At 35.6% G+C, this 14,686-nt stretch overlaps 1 protein-coding gene across 2 annotated transcripts in view; it reads right to left on the reverse strand.

The window, feature by feature from the left end:
• Positions 1-4,116: 4,116 nt before the first annotated feature.
• The window catches only part of GABRA2 (gamma-aminobutyric acid type A receptor subunit alpha2), a 57,953-nt gene continuing 47,383 nt past the window's right edge, over positions 4,117-14,686 (reverse strand). For both annotated transcript variants that reach the window (XM_061471863.1, XM_061471855.1), the window contains exons 9-10: positions 8,991-9,193; positions 4,117-5,240 (exon numbers count right to left, since the gene is read on the reverse strand). In XM_061471863.1, coding sequence (XP_061327847.1) covers positions 4,932-5,240; positions 8,991-9,193 — 512 coding nt within the window. In that variant the 3' untranslated portion in view covers positions 4,117-4,931. The remainder of the gene's footprint in view (positions 5,241-8,990; positions 9,194-14,686) is intronic.

Raw genomic sequence — 14,686 nt, forward strand, 5'->3', positions numbered from 1 at the left:
TGAGCTGACTTTCATATAAAATCACTTCACCACTTTAATGCTTCAAAGTCTTTAAGATAAAAACTTCATATGACATCAAATTATACCACACTCAGAGATTCTACTTAGATGTGTTTAGACATTTGTACATTTTTCATGCTCTGTGTTTTTTAGATTAGGCTATTTAACGTTCTGAGCTAATTTTAAAATGTCTTCATCTCCTTAAAACCCATCACATTGCTTTCTAAATTGCTTGCTTTTTTTTTTTTTTAGCATTATATGTTTACCCATAATCGGACATAGACTGATGATAGCTTCATATCCATACTGAAATCATCTTCCATGAATATTTGTTAGGGATGGAAATGTTCAGAAGTATAGGCTTCCTTTGTTTTGTGAAAGGCCAAGGCAAAAACTTGTTCACCACTTAGCTTTCAGAATAGGAATGAGAGGTATGGAGGATAGATACTGACAACCTGTGCTTAAGTGAAAGTCACACCTTTTAAGAAAAAAATAGAATTAACAGAGTTCTATTTCATTAATGAAGCTTCTTTCCCCCCTTCACTCCAGGTGTCTCTTATGGCAGGAAGCACACAACACTGCATGGTTTTCAGAACACAGCCAGCAGAAGCCTCTCACTTTCAAAGGCACAGTTCATGTCCCTCAAGTTCAGCAGAATTATACAAGTAGTATTTACATCTTCTATGTTCTAAAAGTTACTTTCCCACAGCTCATGCTGATGAACGCTCAGAACTGAAGCTGACACAAAAATACATATTACCTCCCTCAATGGCTTCTTCCTCAACCAATTATCTCACAAGCCACTAAGAAATACATTTGCTTCTTTGCTTTCCTCCTTTCTTCCCCCATATGTCCCTACCTCTTCCCAGTTGCTTCTAGTTGCTTTCACACAGACAATTTATGGTCACCTCACTTCTGAAAAGTCTCATCATATCAGATGTTATCTATGATCACTGGGAAGGGAAGGGAATTCGGTAAGGCTCCTGTTTGGCATCTGGAGAAGCTCTTTCATGCTTCCTAATTTAGAATAATATTCAGTTTTATGAGTAGTCTCCCAACCTAAAGTTTGTACCTCAGAACATCCAGCATAATATTTTTTTTAAAGATGATCAACAATGCAGCAGTTACAAGTTGAATTAAGCAGATATGGAATGTGAAGGTAATTTCATTGGCTACAACATAATTGAGAATTTTGGAAGCCGCTCTTTTAAAAGCAAGGAGTTAAGAAGTCTTCAGCAGACAACCCTGGCTGATAAACCCTGCTGATCTGTATATTCTTCATGCTGATTTATAAATTATTGTTAAAGTAGTGACCATGTGCATCCAGCAGCGTGTGCCCCAGTACTACCTTGGAAACTTGTTTCATAATTGAAACCTCGTTTGTAATTATAGTAATTTCAATAGAAGTTTACCATAGTGTTATATCACTGTATTTTTTGTGTTCATTTATTAACTCACATAAAATATGAACACCCTGACCCCAGAATAATGGGAAAAATAAATTATATTAACATGTCAATCAAAAATTTCACTGGTAAAAAATTTTCACTGTGCAAGTCTTTTGATAGCAAAATTACTTGCATTTGCTCACTTACAGTCCCTCTCCTCACTTTTAAGTATTTAAGACCAGTAAGTTTTACTTAAATTAAATGAAACTTCTAGGTATTTGGCTCATAAATTTGTGACACCAGTTTTCAAATCCTAGACACAGATTCAATGCCACTAAATTGTAAGAAGGCTTAACTCTTGCATTCCAATGTTCCTTGCATGATGCTTGCATTCATTTAATCCTTTACATTCAAATTCACTTATCCAGTCTTTAGTTTTACAAATTTGCAACTTATGTGTAGTCATTTTATTCACTATAAATGTTTCAGTAGTGAAACAATAAAGCAGACTTCCTCCCACAGAAGGTGTTTGCTTTAACACAGACCAGCTGAACTAAATGTAAAAGTGAAGCTTTTGTGGAGCCTACACACTCAAAAGTCTTGCTAATGCCCACAATAACTGCATGTGTATATTTAAAATGTATTCTCATTCACTGACTGAATTTGTGTATTTAAAATGTATTCTCATTCACTGACTGAATTTGTGTATTTAAAATGTATTCTCATTCACTGACTGAATTTGTACATTATACTTATTCTTCTGTATTAGTGCGCAATAAATGTATCTTTAGCATGTGATAAACACACCTGTTTTTTTGCCTTCCTGACTCCTAAGCATAACACAAGCATAGAAAACAATGGTCAGTGAGTGAAAACATCATTTTACCCAAAAAACAAAGCAGTAGCAGCAGAGCTGACTAACATGAGACAGCATCAGGCTTCTTATACAGACTGAAGATACACTTTTTGCATGCAGCTCTGAATTACACAGCTGTTCTTTTCCAGAGAAGTTGTCTTGTTGTAGAAGACTTGTACTGTCAAAAACCTTTGAGAGGTCCCGTTCTTGGATTAGGATGAAAAATCCTTCCTTATCAGCTAATCCAATATGCCTCTAAGCACACTCGTAGTGGGGAGAGTTCTGACTATACAGTGTCATGCATGGAGCAATACACAACATTGTTCAAATATTTTGAAGAGTTTGGAGTACCTGGGAGTGACCAAGGGTGAAACACAAACCTCTGTTTCTCATGCCCCAGTTCAGTGAGCCTCGGAGGGTCCCTACATCTTGCTGATGCAAACAGAAGGTAAGAACTCGCACTAGGTCATAGGAAGGAGACCTTTGCCACAGAAAACATAATCGAGCTACTCAAGTTCAAGAGCTGTTTAACATGGGCCTCCATTAAACTATACAGTCAGAGCCCTTTGCCAAAAACAGAGTTAAAAGTGAAGGGATTTTTCTACAGTTCTAATATTTACAATTGTTTGTACATATGTACATATTTATATATTTATTCATACCTGGACAATGTGACTTTAAAGGGATCATTTATAATTTACAAATGAAACATTTTAAAAATGTATAATTATACCATGAAATAAACCTTTGTTTATTGCTTGCCTTCCAGCCTTATGCTCATAATCTCACTATTGCACACATCTCCATGTTACATGGAAAATCTACATTTATATATAAATATATATGAAAATAAGGATATTTCAATTTTAATGTTCTGAGTAAAGTGCTCATTTTTTAACTACTGTTGATGAGAAAGGTTTAATCTGACAGTTTAATTAGAGGGACTTCAAGGGAAACACACCTAGTCCATGCTTCTCCATTTCATTTTAACTTACATTTTCCTGATGTCAACTCTGTCTTAACTATTAATTCTATTCATAATATGCATTTGTGACCTTGGCACCTATACTGTCACACAAAGTACAAAACAGAATCACATTAAAAGCAAAGAAAAAGCAAGAAAATAAATCAGCAAATGAGAGCAGTGTTTCTCTTTGTTGTTTTTAGCACATTTCCATGTCTTAAGATACTCTTTTATTTGATTTTAGAAATATTTGTACAATTTTGTTAAACTCTGAACATATCTATTTTATGCACTATACTCAAGTACTGTACAAAACTGCAATAAATGACACTATACGACTACATATGTCTCTACTAGAAGACATCATCATAAAGGTGTATCTTTTTTTAAAGGTCAACTAATAACTGCTAATGTATGTGTGAATCGAAGTATTTTTGATTGGCCAAGTATACTAAAATCTAAATACAGTACACAATTATTACTTATGCTATGATTTATCAGGCCTTTAAGGGCATAAAGAATCTTTGCAAAGGCTCAGATGAGAAACAATTTTACTGATCAGTATTAAATGTTCATATAAAATTGCAAGTGGCAGCTCCAATTTTGTTATATTTGTGTATATGAAATACAGTTTATACCTACTGAAAATGCATGACCTTTTATTAAAAAAATAACATTCAAATCTTAGCAAAACCATTTCTAGTATACAAAGTTATTGTAAAGTTATGTCAGCGAAATGCAAAGTTGCAATTTACAAAAGCAGCAGTAAATTTTATTATATGGACAATTTCCTGAACTTAAGTCATGATTCTTGTTTCCCTTCAAAAGAATGCTTTCTTGGACGAGTACAGGTAAATATTTTAATGGCAGGTTTTAGGTTAACATTAAGCAAGGAAAGAGTGTATACTTAACCCTGAAAGATTTCTGAGCACTTTTCTGAACCTCACAATAATCCAATTAAGAACAAAATCAAAAAACAAAACAAAAAAAATCCAACTTTGCTGAACCAGACAAACCTGGCTTAGTAACATCAAATAAATAAAACAGTGAAAAGAACAAGATTTTTCATTAGCAGAAGTTGGATGAAAGTGAAAATTTGATTAACACTAGCTTTTGCCTGAAATCATTTAGAAGGGTTTAATAAGAACTTCAAGCAGGACAGAAGAAAGAAACTTGTGGCTTTTGCCATATAGTAGTCTTTACTACCTCTTCAGCCTAACTAGCATCCACAATGTTTGTGAACAGTAGAACTGTATGAGCTCCATACTTTGTTATGTACATGGGTACCGCTATTGTATGAAACAATTACACCTTTTTAAAAAAATCATTTTTTTAAATGACAGCTTCTTTCATTAAAGTAGGATTACTTTATAGAAAAATATTTTAACTTTAAATTAAAAAAATACTGTTCTTAAATAATTATGTAGGATCATATCTTCATTTCGTTGTACGGAGAGAGTATAATTCTGTATATTTGAATCCTAGTTTAACAGAACTCTCCTGGGTATAACTTTTAAACAGCTGGCTATATTTGCCATGGGTGCTATCTGTTTACAGACCCATGAAATAACAGTGTGTCCCTCCTTTGGAGATACACTGATAAGACATCTATATACACTCTGTACATAATGGTTCACAGATTAGCAGTTATTAGTCGGACTGTACACAGCGAACAACCTATCTGATTAGAATGATTCTTTAAGTCCTCAGTGCAATTCAGATTTTAAGTTGATGGTGCAAAGCCAAGTAAGACAGGCTCTCTGTTTAAATATGTAGCCCAATACACTAAATTGAAAGTACCAAATAAGACTGGAAACACTATTCTAGACATTCTGTCAATTTTGCTAACACTGTTGAATGTTTTCTTTGCTTCCTGTGGCTTCGCTTCTGGTTTTGCCTTGTTGGGTTCTGCAGTTGTAGCACTCTTGGAGATAGTTGGTAGCACTGAGTCCTTGGTAATATTTGGAGCATAGTTGGCAACAGCCACTGCATAGGCATTGTTTTTCTTAATGACAGACGCTTTTTCTTTTTTCTATTGGAAGACAGCATGAAGTTAAATATTTAATGTGTATTTGCCAGAATAGACTTAATTAAACATCATTTCAAATGTAAAAGAAACAAACAAGTATGTTAAAATAAGTATTAGCAATACCATGCTGATAAATTCAAATATAAAGAAAGACACTTCCAGTCTACCAAAAAAGAAGGTATAGGTAACATGAGAATGCTGTAAGAGCATAGACTCTTGCGCTATCTAATGCCCTACTGAAGTTCTATGAGGAAGGATCTACTATCGCTATTGTAAGGATAACTGGAAAAGAGTTTTTTCTCTAGCTGCTTTGTGTCTGGCTCCTTACAATATAATTGCAAGATGTTTAAAATGTTCTCTGTTAAAAGAACTATGAGGAATGAATGGGTGGACTGGAAAAAAAAAAATAAAAATTACCTGGCATTGTAATAAAAGGAAAATTAGGCCATCTTTTCCACGTAAATCTAGCATCACTATTAACTGAACCTCTCATAATATACCACTAATATATAATGAAATTTCAGCAATGCTCTATATTTTTAAGAGATTCTGGAGAAATATGTGTGTGCTTACATGTATATATACATAGACACACACACTGATGTCAGAAAGAGATTGCAATTGAGAGAAAGAAGGACTCGAGCCTAGTAGTTGCAGAAACAGGCTGAGAGCTAGTCCAAGAACTATTTCTGTTCTTCAGAAATTATTGTTTAAAAAATGTGTAACAGTGATGAATATGGGGATTAGAACCTAAAAAGTAACAGAATATAAGAAAAGTAAAGTGGAATTACAAGAATTTAGTGAAGTTTAGCAAAGGGAAATTAAAGTCCTGCACCTCAGGAGGAATAACACCATGCACCGGTAGAGGTTGGGACTAATGGACTGAAAAGCAACTATGCAGAAAAGGCCCAGGATGGACACCAAGTTGAACAGAAGTCAGAAATGTGCCCTGACTGCATTACAAAGGCCGAGGGAGGTGAGCATTCCCATCAACTCAGCCCTAATAAGATACATCCATAGTGATAGACCCAGTTCTGGGCTCCCTGGTTCAAGAGACATGCAGAGTAAGTCCAGCAAAGGATTACAAAGATCATTTAAGGCCCGAACCACCTGAAATATGAAAGGCTGAAAGCTGTGGTGACTGTTCAGCCTGGAGAACAGCAGGCTCAAGGGGGAGTTTTATCAATGTATATAAATATCTGGTGGGAGAGAGTAAAGAAGACCAGAAAAGACTCTTCTCAGTGATATCCAATAGAAGGGCAAGAGACAATGGGCACAAATTGAAATGCAGAATGTTCTACTTAAATATACAAAAATACCTGTTTTACCATGAGCGTGACAGCATTGGAACAGGTTGCCCAGAGAGATTGTGGAGTCTCCATCCTTGGAGATACTAAAATTCAGTCTGGATATGACCCTAAGCCCCTGTTCCTGCTTGGGGTAGGGTAATTAAATTCAGTGACATCCAGAGGTCCCTTCCAACCTCAGCAATTCTGTGTTTTTACAAGATTGTGTATGCTGTCAAACGGCTAAATTTCAGCCAAAGCCAATCCAATGGAGACACTACGTCTATAGATAGATACAGGGATGTAAAGTTAAAAGAGTATAGGCTTGAGTTTTTAAACATATGTATAGGTACACAGACTAGTTCTGCAACAAGACTGAATGTAATTGATTCACCATTTTACAGCAATCCCAAACTAAGGAATTTCGAATAACTGACAGGAAAGAATGGAAGAGAAGCTTATCAGGAAGCAAGGCTCTCCATATAGAATTTAGAAATAGGCAAATAAATATTAGATTCAGTCCATCTCTTTCACAAAATACAGAATTAAACAGATGAAGAAACTTCTGGCTATTGTATTGGTTTGGTTTAATTTTTTTATCTAATTAAAGTGGCACAGGAGATGGTGTCACATAAAATCTGGGATCAGGTGGGAATTCAGCGCTGTTCCTTATTGACTGGAGTGTGAAAAAGGGCTGATCAAATCTGTAGCTTGTCCCTTCACCTGCTTTCCTGTCAGACAAATTCCATGTTGACAGCACTTAGATGGGAATTTCCATATAACGTGAACACAGATGACTGTCACTGAGGAAACATATTTCACTCTATTTGGTGAGGAGTAACCTGGCTTTAGGTGCACAGATGCATTCGGCAAAAATAATTGCCAAATCTAATTACAAGAGGAACGCTTTAACTGATCTATAATTCCTTCCTTTCAGACACACTTAGTGTGTTTTTAAAAGGTATTTGTAAAACCATTAAAGAGACCTGTATAATAAAGATGAACCATATGTTTGTATGACAAACTATGAGCATGTTAAAAGTTTAGCTTTTTGTTAAGACAGTTTGAAGAAAATAGAGAACGGGGCATGTGAATTGTATGTAAATCCTCACATGGAATCGATAATTTTATTTTTCTTGGGGAAGAAATGCTATCTTGCTGTTAAACAGCTGCCACTCCTAAGATCAGGAGACAACACTGTTATATTAATTTGAAGGAACAGCCAAAGTATGATCAAAGATTTTATAAGGGATGCCTACACTATTACAATGCCAGGGTAATATGTCCATCTGAAAAGCTTGATTTGGGACATGCTGATAATCTTGTAGAGATTCTGTATCTACTTCTAGCATGAGGGAACAGACCCCAAAGCTATGGACAGCTCATGTCTTAATGGAAGCCACAGGAAATTATAAACAACATACTTTTTCTTCTAATTCTCTTGTACTATTAATTGAACATTTTGTTTCTTTACGCATTGTGCATTATGCATTCAAAGTGCTGAGAAACCACCAGTCAATTAAACATTGCTTTACATCTAATACTATCATGTAGGAAGCAAATAATATTCTACCTAATTTAAGGAGAATGATAGAAATCAGAGTATTCTTTATCATGAGAAATCCTTTTCCATTGGTAGAACCAGGCACTGAGATAGGAAAAATTACATAATATAGTCAGTCAGCCAAAACAAGGTTAGCTTTAACAGTCATTCTGTGTTATTAAAATTATGCACTGCAAAGCTTGCCACAAATTTAGGAATATCACCAGTTAATTTTGTTCATGAAATAAGAAATTCTATCAGGTGAAAATTTCTTCATGCTATCACACCTACACTACTATCAATACCAGAAAATTAAGGCATGACTGTTTTTCTGCGCACTCAGAGCAACAGTGCATCATAGGTGAAGAAGCATTGAGAATTTTGTAAAATTGCTATTTAAAATAGTTTAAAGATCAATGTCTATATATCATTAAGGATAAGATTCAGAATACTGAAAATGTTCAAAACCTCTGGATTTTGTTATTAATAGTTTTTTACATATATGGGCATTCTGTTCTTATCTTTAATTATCTGGAAAATTAATATATGTTATCTCTCTCTCTAATATTCTTCTTATTTCCAATTGAAATGGATTAAATAATGAAAAAGGGATTAACCAATAAATCTAGATTAAATTTTCTGAATAAACAGATAAACAGTTGTATTTAAGAAGTAAGAAACAAGTCAGTTCCCAATGTAAAAAAAGCAATGTGCTTGATATATAAACCTGGAATACTGAGACCAAGTAACGTTAGCTACATCTGGGCAGATATATTTTTGTTCAGGACTGAAAATACACCTACATTCTTTTGATTTAAAACATCATATATTATTTGTTTTTATCTAGCCAATTTTATCAAAACTATGTATTACAGCTGCTTTAATGAAATTGAATGGAAATAGGGAAATTTCCTTAGGACTTACCTTATCATTCACTACACTTTTTCCATCCCAAGCCCATCCTCGCTTTGTGAAGTAATTTACAGTTGCAAATTCGATTAATGCAGAGAATACAAATGCATAACAAACAGCAATAAACCAATCCATAGCTGTTGCATATGCTACTTTGGGGAGTGAATTTCGAGCACTGATGCTCAGTGTTGTCATTGTCAACACAGTTGTGACTCCTGCAATGGGGAAAAAAAACCCACAACAGTAACAATTTTACTTGGATTTTTAAGGTTAACAAAAATACAAACCAAAAATTATTATGGTTTGTTTGTGAACACAGTGGAAAACTTTCTTATCTAGGTTGGTGACAGACTGCCAGAACCTTATTAAAAGCTGCATCTTGGATTTCCTTTGACACATTTTAGTTCAATTTTGTTGTCTGAACTTCCATTTTTTTAATCAGGTTAAGATTTTACTTATAGGAGATAGAAAATATATAGATAACTATATATTTTTAGTTATCAGTACAGGTAAGGAAAAAATCAGCAATTCCTTAATGGAATTGTAATATTTGGCAGCATTAAGTAAAAATGATTGATATAGTAATGTTTTGTGGATGGCTTCACTGCAGAAACTGCAGGTTTGGCACCTTTTCTCACTAACCATTCAGTGACATAGTTGAAGATATAAACTATCGATAAAGTCTTCATTCAGGTAACATGGATTTTTTTTTTTTTTTCTAGAACAGCATATAGTTTTGAAATGTTAGATTATTATTACTGTGTCACAAAACAAGACTTCATGACCCAGGAAGATTGTTTTTCACTATGGCTGTTATTAAGAGCACTTCACAGTATTTTGTACATGATGAAGACCCAGTAGGAAGCCAGGAATCAAACTAAAAAAAAAAAAAAAAAAATCAGAAAAAAGATAAATGAGAGGAAAGGAAGAACATTTTTTGAATCAAGTTTTAGCAAGCAGAAATGCACAGCCACAAACACAGTCTCCATTCCTTAAGTAAATCAGTTCTCCCACGTGAGACTGAATCACACTTAGACAAACTGAACTATTCCCTTTGTGGCAAGCCATTAAATACGTCTCCAGAATTAAAAGCAACACAAAGTGATATACTTAGCACAAATCAAAAACCTACACTCCATGATGACAGGCAAAGCAGATGCCATGGCAGAAATATTAATAACAGCACATCACAGCTTCAACAACTATACACTCATAAAATTGTTGTAAAAGGGTTCCCAAGGGAAAGTAAAGTCACTCTTCCTAAGACAGATCCTTCACTGTCAGCAACCCGTCACCAGGGTTCTGCAGGATTGACCTAGCTCAGATTTTCTTTCTGCTACAAGAGAAGCATTTTTAAACTGCTGTGTGAGAGGGAAGAGAGGCAGCAGTTACGCCTACTCAGACCTCTTTAGGCTTTGCAATTTCCATCCCTCCTGTGAAGAATCTCCATCTCTGAGGGTGCTACACAGGATGACAGAGCAAAGCTAAGCGGTCTCAGCCTCAGCATTACTCTCCCTTGATAACACTTCCACAGGCCTGTGCAGAAGGGAAAAAAAGGCACAGAAACAACCTGCTGAGTCACACAGTAGCCCGACACTTTAGCAAACATGATTTTGTAATTGCCATTTTTCAACCTCCATAAATGAAAGTGATGGATTTAACTGGAATCAGCCATGACACTGTTAGCCTATACAACAAAAAGGAAGCAGCTATCATACTATATTGTGTGAAAACATGTAGACAATATATTTTGTAAAGAACTTATTCTCTCCTAACACTTACACAACATATGGATTAATTATTTTCAGCACTTCAGGGAAAGGCAGTCTATCTTAAATTTAAAATTATCGCATGCAAATTTTAACAGCAGCCCTGAGCTGCAAATAAATCATTTTAATTACACGGAAGTATCAGTAAAGTAATTGTTTCTCCGAGATAAGTTGACCTTATCCACATGTAAATATATGCAGTTGCTAACGTAATGTTCTGTTTAAGTCCTACCTTTTAGAATAAACTAATCTTCTGGAAGCCCCCTTGGCTTCTTCAGAAATTTAATTTAACTGCTGACCTTTTCTAGTCTCAATTAAACCATCATGAATTTACATCTTGTATCTTGGTATCAGTTGACAATTTCTCTAAAAAGTTTAGCAAACCACACCACTCTGGGACCCAAATGTCAATCAAACAGCCCACTGTCAGAGAATTGCCAGTGCACTTTATTTACTTGTTCATTCTATAAATTCAGACATGTTCAAGCTACCACAGTGATTTAACCTGTGGTAGCTTGAACATCAGAGTGGGAAAAAAACGGACAGAAAATTTCACTTGTGAAACGTGTCAGTACTGGAATCTCTAATATTTTTATACTTGCTATTTTTCTTCAATAAAAAAATGATAGATGATTTTGCACATTATAGTTAATTTTAAAAATCAGTATTATGAAGTCTTCTTTACAAAAATGGATGGAATGGAAGTAACCTCCCTCCTTGTCACTGCTAAATTTGATAGGGCTGAAAAATTATTAATCTGGAAGAATATGGTCAACTTTTAAAACAAAACACAATTATTTCACAAAGATTTAACTTAAACCCCATACACTGACCAGATCAAAAACATTCCTCTTTCCAATAATTTGTAACACTAGTGAACTAAAATTGATATAAAACCCACTGAGTAGATTGTCCCCATACAATGAGGTAGCCAAACAATTAGAGAAAAACAATCTTCTCTCCTAAATCATATAAGACTATGAAGAGCCTAAATAAGGTAACAGGCTATGTAAAGACTGCATGCTATCACCCTATGATGTAGAAAGGCCAGTTTATAGACATGTCAAGAACTATCATCTATAGCAGATATGGCACTTAGCATGCCAGAAGGACATGGCCACATATCATCTTGTAAGAGACCATGAGGAGCCATCAATTTGTCTTTAAAGGATCCAAAACATAAACCATTGATGTATCACTTCTTCAAAGAGGACCAAGCATTTTATACTTGACAGTAGATAAACCCAACATCATATAATTTTTTTTTTCTTAGCAGTGCATGCTTATAAATGCTAAATATATTATACCACTACAGTTTTATCCATTCTGGAGCTATTTGATTGCCTAGGATTTTTTTATGGTGCCACTTTTGAAGTGGCATCTGTTCAGTGGAGGGAAGATACCCATCTCCAGGACTCCAAATTCAACACTTTCAACTGACACTAAACTTACATATGTGGAAAATACCAGCTCTGACATATTTTTGATTCCAGGACAGATTGATACCATCCAACACACGTTTTAAGTCAGACAGCCACCTTTGGGCAAAAAATTTCTGGCACTCAGCAGTCTAGGGCACTGCCACACAACAGCAGAAGAGGTAAACTGAAAACATAGAAATGGTTAACTAAAAACATTCAGTGGAAATTGAAGAAGTTATCACATAAATATTAAAGTTAAATCTTGTCATGATGAATAGTTATGCCCACATGTGTGCACAAAAAGTCAGGCTACTCTTTGACAGCAACAAGATCTTTTGGACCCTAATTTCACCTCTTGTGTATCAACTGATTTTTGTAATTTGAGCAGATTTTAGTTAACTGTACTGAAGGGGGCCTATAAGGATGCTGGGGAGGGACTCTTCATTAGGGACTACAGTGATAGGACAAGAGGTAATGGGTTAAAACATAAGCAGGGGAAGTTTAGATTAGATACAAGGAAGAAGTTCTTTACCGTGAGGGTGGTGAGGCACTGGAAGAGGTTGCCCAAGGAAGTCGTGAATGCTCCATCCCTGGTGGCATTCAAGACATGGTTTAGAGTGGTGTCCCTGCTCATGGCAGGGCAGTTGGAACTTGATCTTAAGGTGCTTTCCAACCCAAACCATTCTATGGTTCTATATTACGTCCTAGCCTTCTCGTGTTAGAATGTAGACGCAGCCCTTGAAAATGACATGGTCATTTGGGTGGCATGGTTTAGTGGGAGGTGTCCCTGCCCATGGCGGGGGGGGGCTGGAACTTGATGGTCTTGAGGTCCTTTCCATCCCTAACTATTCTATCATTCTATGATTCTGTAATGAAAGCCAAAGGCCTAAACAGTGAGTTACTAAAGAATATTTCAGTAACAAAAGTGGTACTTCAGCTTTGCAAATAATTTGTACAAAATGCCTAAAATGTGTTCCATTTCTTAGAATATCATGCTACTCCTCCCACAATTTTATCTTTTCACCAGAACACTTTGCAAAGATACACAGGGTGGTTGAAGAAGATTTCACAAAAGGATTGATAAATTGCTCTTTTTGTATGAGGAGACTAACCCAATTGCTCTATTATTTCATGCTTTCTTTTTTCTTAAAAGCAATTAGATTACCCAACCTGGTCCAAAACCTGAACAGATTTATAAATACAAATAACGTAGCAGAAAGAAAAAATTGTTGTACCTTTTTGAAAGATACAGATTGCTGCCCCATTTTATCACGCCAAGAGTAAACATTTGGAGGCCTAAACAAAAGCTTAAAAATTCTGGAAATAGATAGTGCAATTTTGAAGTATTATACCATAACTGTGGCTACACACCATACTGTTTGTTTTTTATTTATGTAACGTATTACTTGAGAATACAATACAAAGGAAGTTTACATTGATTTTGCTTAGACACTGGCAAATACGTCTGAATTGTCCTGGGTTAAGCTGTTATTTTTTTCTTCCTAGTAGCTGGTGCAGTGCTGTGTTTTGGCTTTAGTCTGAGAATAATGTTGATAACACACCGATGTTTTAGTTGTTGCTAAGTAATGCTTACCCTGATCCAGGACTTTTCAGTCGCTCATGCTCTGCCAGTGAGGAGGGACAGAGGATGCCAGCAGGAAGCAGAGACAGGACACCTGACCCAAACTAGCCAAAGGGGTATTCCATACCACAGCGCATCATGCTCAGTACATAAACTGGGGGGGGCGTTACGTGGAAGGGCAGATCGCTGCTTGGGTCAAGCTGGGTATCAGTTGGCGGGTGGTGAGCAATTGTATTGTGCATCACTTGTGTTTATTGTTTTCTTTTCCTTCTCTTTTAGCTTTATATTCTCTCCCCTTATTATTTCTCTTGTCATTATTAGTGGTAGTGGTATTAGTTTTGTATTATAGTTCAGTTACTGGACTGTTCTTATCTCAACCTGTGGGAATTACAGTTTGTCGATTATCCTCCCCGTCCTGCCTAGGGGGGGGAGAAGGGAGTGGGTGAGTGATTGGCTGTGTGGTTCTGAGTTACCAGCTGGGCTTGAACCAGGTCAACAACTAAAGCCAAACAGTAAGTGCTATTTATCCTAACTCCAGTAAAAGTTACATATCATTACACCACTACTGGAATATGAGCTATTGTCTTGACCACCACTGAGCTGAGATGACATATTTGTTTGCAGCCACCTCAGTCATTTAAGGTCTACAGTTTCCCAGGTATGCTTGCCCACTGCCTACCAGTAGTGTTATACCTACAGTTAGCAGAAACTCCCAATTAAGAAATTATAGACTGAAAGTTGTAAGTGCTGGGATAACTCTAAAGGCACAAATGATAATCAGCAACATGTGAAAGGAGAAGCAAATAAAGAGAGTTCAGATTTTTTTCAACATAATAGGAAAATATAATTTTTATATATAGAATTGTTCAAAATTAAAGGTCTACATTATTGAATTACCATGTAAAAATAACCAGAAATCAAATCTGCACTTTTCTT

This window comes from Pezoporus flaviventris, unplaced genomic scaffold (assembly GCF_033815535.1).
Source record: "Pezoporus flaviventris isolate CSIRO_AGI_PZ_B2104156 unplaced genomic scaffold, CSIRO_AGI_Pfla_v1 ptg000002l, whole genome shotgun sequence".
Classification (NCBI taxonomy): Eukaryota; Metazoa; Chordata; class Aves; order Psittaciformes; family Psittacidae; genus Pezoporus; species Pezoporus flaviventris.